Below are 12,231 nucleotides of genomic sequence, written 5' to 3'. Positions count from 1 at the left end.
TTAGCTCACTGAATTCATGCCAGGGACATCCCCCTGTTCACTCTTTGGTGTCACTTGACAATTAAGGAAACCCAGGCTTAGCTACCTGTAGCGTGAGGAAGATGGTGTGGGATCGCGGGAAGTGTGTGAGCTCCAGAGTCAGCTGGCTGGGTTCAAATCCCAGCACTCTTTCCGTGTGACTTGACCACTCCGAGCCTCAGTTTCCCCCTCTATAGAGTGGGTATAGAAACAGTACGCCCCTCTTACAGTTGGTTGCTTTGAGGATTGTGCTGGGAGGGACCAGGGTGAGCTCACCTGGGGAGAAAGTTTAAGGGGGTGCCAAAAAACCCAGTCATCAAGATAAAGATTATTTTAATGCAATTTTAAAAAGCCAGCACTGATGACCAACAAATCCATAATGAACAAAATGTCAACACTTTAAATAGAATCAGTATTCCTGAGTTTCCCTTTTGGCTCAGCATGGCATTGTTACTGGTCCTGTCTTTGTTTTAAAACAGAATTTTTAATTTAAAATAAAAATAAAACAAATTAAAAATTAAAATCAGGTGCCATGCTGAGCCAATGGGAAAGCTCAGTAATACTAATTCTGTGCTTATTTAAAATTTTGATATCTTGTTCATTGTAATTTTTTGCATTTTGATCTTTTAAATATCACATTGTTTTTTATTTTTTTTAGAAAGTTTTTTTTTTAAAGATTTGTGTATTCACTCCAGAGAGAGTGCTCACAAGCAGGGGGAGGGGCAGAGGGAGAGAGAATCTCAAGCAGACTCCACACTGAGCAAGGAGCCCGACATGTGTCTCAATCCCAGGACCCTGAGATCATGACCTGAGCCAAAATCAAGAGTCAGATGCTTAACTGACTGAGCCACCCAGGCACCCCTGCATTAAGTGTTTTTTTTTTTAAGTTTATTTAAGTAATCTGTACCCCCAACATGGGGCTTGATCTCATGACCCCGACATCAAGAGTCCCATGCTCCACCGACCAAACATAGTCTGTCAGAATCTGTTTATTTGCACCCACCCAGGGGGTTGTTGTGTGGATTGAATGAGTTCTTACATGTTGAGTGTCCAGCACAGAGCCTGGCACCTGGAAAGAGCTATGCGGTTCATTAATAAACAAGTAAATACATAGCATATTAGAGTTAAGTTAAAAGGGTATACATACCATGGAGGAAAAAGCAAGCCAGAGAAAGGAGATGATAATGGCTGAATGATTTTAGAAAAGATGGAGAGAGAAAGTGATGAGGATCCAGTGAGTGAGTCGGCCATGCACCATCTGGGAGATGGCATTCCAGGCAAAGGGCACAGCCCGTGCAAAGGCCCTGAGGCAGACCCCGCCTGCCGTGCTGGAGGAACAGAAACCTGTGTGGCTGAAGCAGAGCAGGTGAGGGAGAGAGAGGGAGGGGAGGGGGCCGGTCCTACAGGGCCTCGTGGGCTTTAATTTGGGGACATCTTTGGAGAGAGTTTGAAGGCAGGGTGACATGCCACTCTTAGAGCAGCTGGACCAAATGTGTCAATATCCTTTGAAATATTTTGAATAGTATGTGCACACAGCAAGTGTGAGGAAAAATGTTACTTCTGGTTGCTGCTGATAAAAACACAAGGGTTGCTATTTGTTTGTTTGTTTGTTTTCGGTTTTTGTTTTGTGTGTTCTGCTGCTGAACCCCCGACGATGGTTGCTATTTCTATTCAGTAAGTTATAAACTTAAAAGTACCGGGCACAGTGCCTGGCACATGGTTAGTACCGGGGTGCTCTTTTTTGCGTTTTTGTCGCTGACACTCTTAGCGCTACTGCTACCGCTGTTGACTTCGAGGCTTACAAGTGCCAAGGACAGCCCGGCCACGCCAAGCGGGCACCCTATAGGGCCGTGCGCCGCTCCTAGTGTATTTCCTGTCGTCCGCAGCGGCAGGGGCGGGCGCCCCCTGGAAGCCGGGTCTGCCCTGCCCTCGGGCTGGCGCTCCCCCGCCAGGAGGCGCGGCGGCGGGCCCGCCGGCCTCGGCGCCCCGCCGGCCCTGGGCGCCGGGACGCGGGACGCGAGGGGCGCCGCGGCGGCGAGGCGCGCTCCGGCCGCCAGGGGCCGCTGCGGAGCCGCCCTTTTGTGGTCCTGATGCTGGAGCGAGCGGGCGCGCGGAGGAGGGAGGAGGGCGCGGGGACGGGGCGGGAGGGAGGCGGGAGGCGGCGTCCGTCGCTCCAGCTGCGAGTCCGCCCGCCGCCCGCCGCCGCCGCCGCCGCCGCCGCCGGCTCGGTCCCGCGCCCGCCGCCCGCCCGCGCCCGCCATGGCCCGCCTGACGGAGAGCGAGGCGCGCCGGCAGCAGCAGCAGCTCCTGCAGACGCGGCCCTCGCCCGTGGGCAGCAGCGGGCCCGAGCCCCCCGGGGGGCAGCCCGACGGCATGAAGGACCTGGACGCCATCAAGCTCTTCGTGGGCCAGATCCCGCGCAACCTGGACGAGAAGGACCTCAAGCCGCTCTTCGAGCAGTTCGGCCGCATCTACGAGCTCACGGTGCTCAAAGACCCCTACACGGGCATGCACAAAGGTGGGCGCCCCGGCCCCCTCCCCTCCGTCGGCCTCCCCACCCCACCTTCCGGCATCTTCTATCCCCCAGCCCTCCTCTCCTCACCTCCTCCCTCTGCTCGCCTCTGCCACAGCATCGTTTCTCCCCCCCTTTCCCCCCCCCCCCCCCCCCCCCCCCCGGGGGTGCCGCCGACAGATTCGAGCTGGCCCCCCCCCCCCCTCCGCCCCCCCTCCCCCCCCCCCCCCCCTCCGGCATCCTCTCTCTCCCTCTCCCTCTCTCTTTCCTTTTCTCTCCTCTCCCATCTCCCTCTACCTCCCATCCTCTCCCCCCCCAACATCCTTCTCTCTCTCTGCCTCTCCCTCCCATTCCCCCTGGACCCCCACCCCTTCCTCCCTCCCTCACCCACTCTTTCCTGCCCCGTTGCTGGGGGAGCTGCCTGAACATCACCCCCCCCCTCCCCGCCCCCCATTCATTCGGCCTCCCCAGGCCCCGTCGGGGAAGTTTGCACCTCTGGACTCCATTGCTTTGGTCATTTTCACAAAGCCAGGCCAGCGGGGCAGGTCCGGCCAGCCGCAGGGGACACGGATGCCCAGGACCCTGGGCTAATCGGTAACTACAAAGAAAGCGGGGTGGGGGTATCAGGGAGCTGAGCCAGGCTGGGGGGGGGGTGGCGCCAGCCTCCCCAGCCTTGGGTGGTTAAAAGGCTATGGTTTGCCCTCCCCCCCTGCCCATCCTCTCTGTTTGGATCAGCGTCCCCCCTCCATTTCTCTGCCCTCCCCCTCCCTGCCTCCACCTTTGGCTCAAGTTAAAACTGGCCTAGCCTGTTAGCAATGTGTTGAGGTCTGAGGCCAAAGACGATGAGCCTGGACTGTCCATCTGGCAGAGCCCAGATCCCAGGGTGGACAGGGAGGCGTGGGCGACCTGGGAGCCCAGTGTGGGAGGCAGGAGGAGTGGGGGAGGCCTGCCCACCTCCCTCCCACCTGATTCTCTCTCTGATGGGATGCTGGGAGGAGGTGCCCAGGGGCTGTGGCCCCAGCCCTGGGCTCCAATCATGGGCCCACTGTCTGAAGTACGGTAGCTCGGAAGGCTCTCCTGTAAAGGTGTTGGCGACGGAGGGTGGGGACAGTGAAGGCTTTGTGCTGGACACCCCTGACAAGACCCTGGAGATGCCTTGGGGATGGACCAGGGCCCATGACCTATTTCAGATCGTTTGTCTCCATCCTCCTCCCTGTTGCAGGCATAGGAAGCATGAATACATGTTTGTTGAATGAATGAATGAATGAATGAGTGAGTGAATGAATGAATGGATAGATGATGGACTGGGGCATGCCATAGGGAGAGTCTGGTGGGATGGAGCCAGGGCCTGTTACTGTAGCTAGACCCTCCAGCTGGTATCTTAGAGGGAGAAAGGAAACCCTTCCCATCCCCCACCTCTTTTCAAATCCAACCATCACCAAAAAAAAAAAAAAAAAAAAAAAAAAAAAATCGGGCTTGAAAAATCTAATTCTTCTATGTGAACTAAGAGGGCAGGGGGTTTCCATTCGCCCATGAGTCATGCTCAGGGGTCCACGGCTGCATGGAGGGCTCTTTCCACAAGCCCTTACCCCTAGTATGCCTGAAGGGCCCATTTCTAGAAAGATTCTGATGGAGATTGGAGGGGGTGTCCACACGGCCCCCAAATGTTGAATTGAAAAGCTGTTGGTGAGCTCTGGATCAGGAAGCCAATAGGGTGCAGGAGATGGACACACTGGGTGATCCTTCCTTCTCCTTTTTTCCCATTTTTAAAATCTCCCCTGGAGCTCCTCCCACCCCCTGGCCAGGAAGAAGTGAGGGACTGTGGCTGGAGCCTCAGTTTCCCCCACTGTCCGCAGAGCAGGGCCCCTTGAATGTGTGGTTATGTTTTTCTGGCTGGAGATTCTTGGATTAGGGGCACCTCAGGGGCTTTCCCAGCAGGGTGAAAATTAGGAAGCAGGGTGTCCATGACACCTGCCTGTCACCCTCCACTTCCCAGGGGCCCTGGAAACAGGACCTGGGGCTAAGGCAGGGCGCCTGCCCTCATATCCACTCTCCGACACCCAAGGGTCAAGGATGGATCTCTCTCCTGATCCCACCTGTGCTGGGTCTGGCTGGGCCTCACCTGTGAGGGGAGGCTGGGGTGTGGGGCAAGCTGGAGGTGAGGGGTTCTTGAGGGCCAGTGGTGAGGAGGGAGGCCAGCGGCTGGGGCTCAGCTGTATGACCTCTGGCCAGTGGCTGCCCCTCTCTGGGTCTCAGCCAAAGGGCGGTGGAATGATGAATGGGAAGTCCAGGAGGTGTTCAGGTGCCCCCCACCAACACTGATCTGCTTTAGTTTCCGGGGAGCTAACAGGGTTCAGGTGCCCGCTGTTGGTGCTGGCTGAGAGCTGTGGGGTCGGGGGTGTGGTCCTGGCAGGGGGAGAGGGGAGAGGAATCCCTCCTGAATGCCAGGGGATCCATGACAATGGGCACCAGGGGAGCTGGAGGGCCAGAGGGGGTGAAGTGGGTCACAATGCCGCTGGTACCCCACGCAGCAAGGGCCACCCAGCATCATCCTTGTCCTAATGATCGTCTCATCCTTAACTGTCATGCCTGGGGCCGGTGTAGGCCCCCCACTGAAGGGATCGCCACTGAGGTGGGCTGCGAGCACTAGCGCGTTTCACATGGAAGGGAAACTGAGGCTCGGAGGGGCCAGTACTGGGTCTCAAGGACCAACCGGAGCTGGGGCCCCCACTGTCACCCACGTGTCTCCCTCCAGCCCAGGGAATACGAAAGTCTATCTGTGTGATGGCGGAGTGACAGGTCCCCCCAATCCAAGAGTCAGGCCCCTCAGAGATGGTGTTGGGGAGGGAAGGGGCTGTGGCACGAGGCGCCCCGATGCCTCAGGGCCTGCGCAGTGGGGTCTCATGCCAAGACCAAGGGATGGGCAGGAGGTCCAGCCACGCCTGGGGCTCTGGGAATGTGGCAGGGTCGGGGGAGAATGGGAAGGACACAGTCCTTAGAAAGAGGGCAGGCCCTTGGGCGCTGGCTTGTTTTGTTTTTAAGAGAAAGGGATGGAGACAGAGAGATGGAGAAACAGATTTAGAGACACAAGGAGAGACGAAGAGAGACTCAGAGCAGGAGCGGAGAAGGAGAGAGACACCCAGAGACTGAGAGAAACAGGGGCAGAGGGAGGACCCCCCACACACAGCCAGGGAGAGGCAGGGGGAGGCAGAGAGAGCCACGAAGAAGGGGAGCAGGGAGGCCGCTTCTCCACTCAGACCTGTGCCTCACCAGGAGCTCAGGCCAGGACCTGGGGGGCTCCCACTGGCCAGCGTCCCCATGTCCCCCCCCCACCAGGCCCCAGCCGGGGACAGCGCCCTCAGAGGGGGCCCGCGGAGGTGCCTGGCGTGGCCGTGCTGTCCCTCTCTCCCGAGGGGGGCCGAACATCAATCCCGGGCAGGCGCCCGTCACAGGGCTCGGCCATCACTGCCGAGCGGCCCCCCATTTATGGTAATCGTATATGCATTTGCATGTTAATGACAATATTTGTCTTAAAGCGGGGGTTGCGAGGGGGGCCGCTGCAGGTGGGGGGGCCGGGTGGAGGCCTGTGGTTTCCATGGGAGCACCAGCTGCTCGGCTCGGCGGCAGGAGGGGAGGCTGGAGCACGCTGAGCTCTGAGGCATGAGATTTGGAGTGGCGCGCGCCAGCCCCAGGGAGACGGAGGGCTGCCTGGGCGGGGGGGCGCCGAGGGAGGAGTTGGCGAGGTGAGAGCCGCGCGTGGGGGGTGCTGGGGGCCTGAGTCTGAGCTAGGCATGCCCCCTCTGTGCCTCAGTTTCCCCAGCAGCCCATTCTTCCCTGATTTAACAGGCTTTTAGGAGGCCCTCGGGGCCTTGCAGGCTGGGACCGGGGCATCACCTCTGCCCTCCTTCAGGCAGAGAGGGTTGACTGAGCATCTACTGTGTGCGGCGTTTGTGGGGACGTGGGAATCCACGTGAACGGGAATCAGTGCAGGATTCACGATGGAGTGAACAAGACATGGACCCATCTACCCATATAACCGACATTTACTGAGCACTTGCTGTGCACCAGGCCCCATTCTAGACCCAGGAGACGATGTTGGGTGACACCGATAAAAATGCCCCCCAAGATCTGACCTGCCTTCAAATCCCAGTCTGGCAGGAAGACACAGTGAGGCATTGCTGTTAGGGCTGTGATGGTGGAAACACGTGTGCCTCCAGGGACAGCCCAGAGGAGCTCCAGCCCCGGCCCCTGTGGGTGTGGGGACCAGGAGGGCTTCCTGGAGGAGGTGGTCAGCGTGAAAGAGCAGTTCCGAGCTTGGCATTGAGATGAGTCTGGTTTCTCTGCATCTTACTGGCAGACTGTGTTGCTACCTACAGAATCGGGAGACGGGCAGGGCTTTCCATCTCAGAGGGGTCGGGAAGGCGAGGACCACAATGGTAGTTAAGACTTTTGGCACAGGGCTGAGCTCATTATGTGACCGAGCTGAGGCCTATAGGGTGAGAAGGATCTGTTGATGGGGACAGGTGTTCTTGGCACAGAGAATAGCATGTGCAAAGGCCCAGAGCAGTGTTAACTCTGGAAACTTCCGGTGGGGAGGGGCAGAGGTTTTGCCCTGGAGGGAAAGAAGCAAAGGGTCCTGGGAGCCCCAGCGTCCCCTTCTGACCTGGGACTTATCTCTTCTGAGGGCTCTTCTGAGAGGCTCTGGCATTGGGGGTGGGCCCAGGAACTATGTCTGGAACGAGCTCTTGTCTCTCTCTCTCACCCCTGACACTGGCAGATGAGAACCTGGCCATTAGGAACGCTCAGGAGGACCATACTCACTCAGGTGCCCATTCATTCATTCATTCATTCATTCATTCATTCATTCATTCATTCAGCCAACACTTCCTGAAAGCCTCTGGGACCTTGTCTCATCCTGGGTGAGGCAAGGATGAAAGCCCTCTGATGGCAAGACAGAGCTGGCCATAAGCACCTAGAGCCAATGGTCAGGGCTGGGTCAGAGGGAGGGATGCAGGGTTGAGGGAACTGGACAGGGAAACAGGCTACATGGAGGAGGGGCTTTAGAATAGGGGCTTTGAAAGATGAATAGGAGTTTTCCTGGTAGAAGAAGCATTTCATTTGTTTATTCACAGAAGCACTTACTGTGTCCCAGGCCCAGTGATGCAGGTGAAACACAGCAGAGAGTGAGCTAGGCAGTCGTCCCTGTCCTCATGCATGTGGGCAGAGGCAGCTGGGTTTACAGAGATCTGGACGTGTGGAGGGCATACCTGGAGCAGAGGAGGAATTAGGTGAGACATGGGAGGTGAGGCCAGAGAGTGAGCATGGGCCTGCAGGGCCTGTGACCCCAGACTGAGGACACTGGGGAGCCATGGAAAAATTTAGAGCAGGGGAGGAACTCAGACTTGTGTGGAAAGGGAGCTTCATGTCTCTCTACCTGCCATAGCCAGCCTCTTTCCAGCCTCCTAGCCTCATTCAGGATATGCCTACTTCCTACGCACCTGGATGGAAAAAGAGGAAGTTTCCCCTTGGGGTGAGCCCACACTGTGGGGAAAGAGGAATGCAAAGAAGCAGACATGTGTTCTCAGAGAACCAAGTTCCCCTCCCCCACATGGATCACATGAAGAGTTGGGGCTCAGAGAAGGGTGTAATTCAGCCCCAAGTCACACAGCAATATAGCAAGGCAAACCTCCCAAACTGAGCCTTGACCCACTTTGGAAGAGGAGTGGAGGAGGCAGAGAAAGAGGTGTGATTGTGGAGATGAAGGCTTAGGGTAAAAGCCATTGAGGGAGGCTGGCTGTCCTTGGACTGAAAATGACCAGTGCCAGAGGAAGGGGCTACTAGGTTTGGAAGACACTGACCTACCAATGGTCCTGTTGGCCTGGGGTCATGAGGATCATCACTGACACATAAGCTCTATGAGTGCAAGGACTGTGTCTTATTTGCCATTTGGAAGTGGAGCATGAGAATGGACAAGAGCATGTGGGAATGAGAGGATGGGAGGGTGGGGAGTGGTTGGTTGTGGGAGGGTGGGCTGGCTACAATATGGATAGATAGATGGTTAAGGGAGTAGATTGGTGCAGGCATGGATGGATGGATGGATGGATGGATGACAATTTGTTGGTGGATGTATGAGTGGACTGGTAGATGAAAGAGCGGATGAATGGAAGCCTGAATGGATTGATGGATGGGTGTGTGGGTGGATAGATGGATGGATGGATGGATAGATAGAGGGATGGATGGAAAGATGGAAGGATGGATGGGTGAGTAGATGGATGGATGGGTGGATGGATGGATGGGGGAATGGATGAGTAGATGGGTAGGTAGACAGATGGAAGGATGGATGGATGGGTAGACAGATGATGGATGGATGGATGGGTGGGTGGATGGAAAATGGAAGGATGGATGGGTGAGTGGATGGCTGGATGGGTGGATGCATGAGTGGAAGATGGATACCTCCCCAGCATTTACCACCTTCCTCCTCACATGGTAGATGGGAATGACCCATCAGGTTTGCAGTCTGACAGGCTTGGTTTCTGTTCCTGGCTCTGCTTTTTTGCTTCTGTGTGATCTTAGATAAGCCACCTCATCTTTTCTGAGCCTTAGCTTCCTCATTTGTAAAAGAGAAAGAATATTGATAGCTGTCTTCCAGAGTAGTTGTAGAAATTAGAGTTCACTTATATCATGTGATTAATGTAATGACTCTGAGTGATGTCTTTCATATTGTAGGTGTCCTTGATACATGGCCAGGCAGTCAGATGTCAACAATTGTTTATCAAGTCTCCGTTATGTGTCAGGCACTGAGCTGGGCTCTGGGGACACAAAGCAATCCCAGGGAGAGGAGGGACTGATAATAAATGGGGAAACAAATAAGTAAGGTTTAGATTGGACTGAGTTGCTATGAAGAAGATATTGTAGGATGTATGTTGGAAGGTGACAGCTTCCCTTGGGTGGCCAAAGACCAAAAGACACCTCTGAGGAGGTGACCCGAATGACAGATGAGGAAGCTGTGGGTCTGAAGCCAAGCGAAAGGCATTCCAGGGCCGGAAACAGTGCATGCAAAGGCCCTGAGGTCAGAATGAGTTTGACCTGTCGGAGAAGCAGCAAGGAGGTCCATGTGGCTGGAGTAGAGAAAGTGAGGGGAGGGAGGAAGGAGGAGATGAGGCAGGTTGTGCTGAGTTTCATGTGTCTTGGAGAGGACTCTGCGACTGTGGTTTTACCCTGAGTGAGGTGGGAACCCTTGAAGGCAGTGGGCAGGGAAAAGACAGGGTCCCTTAGGGAGCTCAGAATCTGAAGAACATGGACTCTGGGTCCTGCATTTTCTAGATAGGGAAACTAAGGCACAGAGAGTCCTGGAGCAGATGGAGCATTCTGCCACCATGGTTGCACCCAGCCCCCCTGGGACCTCCTGAGGATGGTGGATTGCCTGGCGGTGTGGTCAGGGTAAACATGTGAGGGCTAGGAGAGAGAGTCCTTGTCCCTGACACTCTGCTTGGGGGAGGGAGCAGGTGAGGCTGCCCCACCGCGGCGGGGGGGTGCCCAGAGCAACCTCACCACAGGGGGAGATGGAGGCTCAGGGAGGGGAGAAGACCTCCCCAAGGACACACAGATGGTTGGGGCTGCAAGCTCCTTTCTTCATCCACCTACCTCCCCCACTCTCAACGATTTCTTGAGTCCCTACTATGTGCCAGTTTTGAGAGTACAAGACCTAATGTGCGTCCACAGGGAGCACACGGCTCTGGGAGAGGTGGGCAGAATGTCTGTGCTGGTCCTAAGGGGTGGTGATGTGTGCTGGGGGCGGGCAAAGCGGACGTCCTGGGGCCGAGGGTACCGCGAATGAGGTGCCACCCCACACGCAGCAGGACGGCTGTTCTAAAACAGACCAGGCAACGGGAGTCTGCGAGGATGTGGAGAAACCGGAGCCCGCGCATGGCTGGGGGGATGTGAGCCGGGAAGGCGCTCTGGAAGACCGTCTGGCGGCTCCTCAGAAGCTCACACACGGTTGCCACATGAGCCAGCAGTTCATACAGACCCAAAAGGACTGAAAGTCTCCAAGAGCTATTTGCACACTGATGTTCATAGCAGCACAATTCACAACGGCCAAAAGTGGAAACAACCCAAGCATCCACTGAGGGATGAATCGATAAACACGGTGCGGTCAGTCCCCACGCGGGAACACGCTCCAGCCTCAGGAAGGAAGGGACCCTGACACCTGCCACGACGTGGAGGGACCTTGGGGATACCGGGCTCAGCGAGAGGAGCCAGACCCAGAAGGACACATCCCGCAGGACCCCACTCCCAGGAGGTCCCCAGAGGAGTCCCGTCCACACAGAGAGGAGAGGGTGGGAGCCGGGACTGGGGCAGGGGGTGGGGAGTCCGTGCTTCACAGGGACAGAGTCTCCGTGTGGGGAGATGGAAAGTTCTGGAGACGGAGGGTGGGGGTGGCTGCATGAGGATGAGAGTGTGCTTCACGCCACTGAGCTGTGCACTTAGAAATGGTTAAGATGGTAAATTTATGTTATGTGTATTCTCCCACAATTTGGGGGAAAAGCTGCATAGAGGAGAGCAGGGCTATGGGGAAGGGGCTGGAATTCCAGAGTCAGGCACCTGAAGCCTGAAGGCTGCACGTCTGAGGAATTACAAGTGGATCGGAGTTAAGGGCAATCGAGGGAATGTTGAGAGAAGAGCCCAGAAGGCAGCAGTGGTGAGGTTGGGAAGGACTGCAAAGGCAGGCAATCTTGGCTTTGACTTGAGGGTACTGGGGAGACATATTTAAGGAGTCAAATCATCAGCTCTCGGTGGGGGAGGTAGAGAAGAGGAAGGGATCTAGCAAAGTGATTCTCACCTGAGACAGTTCTGCCCCCAGGGGACACCAGGTGATGTTCAGGACATCTGTGGTTGTCACAACTGGTGGTGCTCCTGGCATCCAGTGGATGGGGGCCAGGGATGCTGCTCAGCACCCCAACAGTGCCTGGAATGGCCCCATTCCAGAGAGTGACCAGAGTCCTCTCTGCAGCCCCAAGGCCCTGCAAGACCTGACCCGCCCCTCCCTGCCCTCCCCTCCTCCTTCTCTCCCCCTCACCCACTCTGCCCCAGACACACGGGCCACCTTGCTGTTTGTCCAATACACCAGGCCAGTCCTGCCCCAGGGCCTTTGCATGAGCTATCCCTGCTACCTGGGATGCTGTTCCCCCAAATCTCTGCAGGCTTCACTCTCCCACTTCCTCCAGGTCTTGGCTCAGATGTCACCTCCTTGGTGAAGCCTCCTTGTCCCCCACATACTCGCATGCTCCTTCCTCATGCCTTTCAACCTTCACCTTCTCGATGCTGCCTCCCCACAGACATGATTTATAATCACAGCCACCCTCCAGCGCTCCAAACCCTTCTTCCCTGCTTTCCTTTTTTTCCCTGTGAAAATGAAGACTTCCGACATACCATAGATCATAGATTTTGTTTTTTATGTTATTTTGCTTTTCTCTCCTCCCCCCATTAGGAAACCCCATTAGGACGAAGTCTTTTGCCTTTTGTGTTCACGGCTGTGTCCCCAGGGCCTAGAATAGTGCCTGGAACACAGCAGGTGGGTGGATGGACAGCTGGATGGATGGAGGGTTGGATGGATGGATGGACGGATGGATGTATGGAAGGAAGGATGGACGGATGGATGTATGGAAGGAAGGATGGACGGACAGATGGGTGGATAAGTG

General features: G+C 56.2%; 1 protein-coding gene across 15 annotated transcripts in view; it reads left to right on the top strand.

Annotated features, from left to right (window-relative positions):
• Positions 1 to 2,277: 2,277 nt before the first annotated feature.
• CELF5 (CUGBP Elav-like family member 5) overlaps positions 2,278 to 12,231 on the top strand; it is a 47,115-nt gene continuing 37,161 nt past the window's right edge. For 14 of the 15 annotated variants that reach the window (XM_034997489.1, XM_034997482.1, XM_034997488.1 and 11 more), the window contains exon 1: positions 2,392 to 2,536. In XM_034997489.1, coding sequence (XP_034853380.1) covers positions 2,392 to 2,536 — 145 coding nt within the window. Of the gene's footprint in view, positions 2,537 to 12,231 lie in introns of all 15 variants that reach the window. The other variant, XM_034997473.1, reaches the window with a different exon arrangement.

This window comes from Mirounga leonina, unplaced genomic scaffold, assembly GCF_011800145.1.
Source record: "Mirounga leonina isolate KUSES-001 unplaced genomic scaffold, KU_Mleo_1.0 Mir_94, whole genome shotgun sequence".
NCBI lineage: Eukaryota > Metazoa > Chordata > Mammalia > Carnivora > Phocidae > Mirounga > Mirounga leonina.
This window is presented reverse-complemented; position numbering and strand designations above follow the sequence as displayed.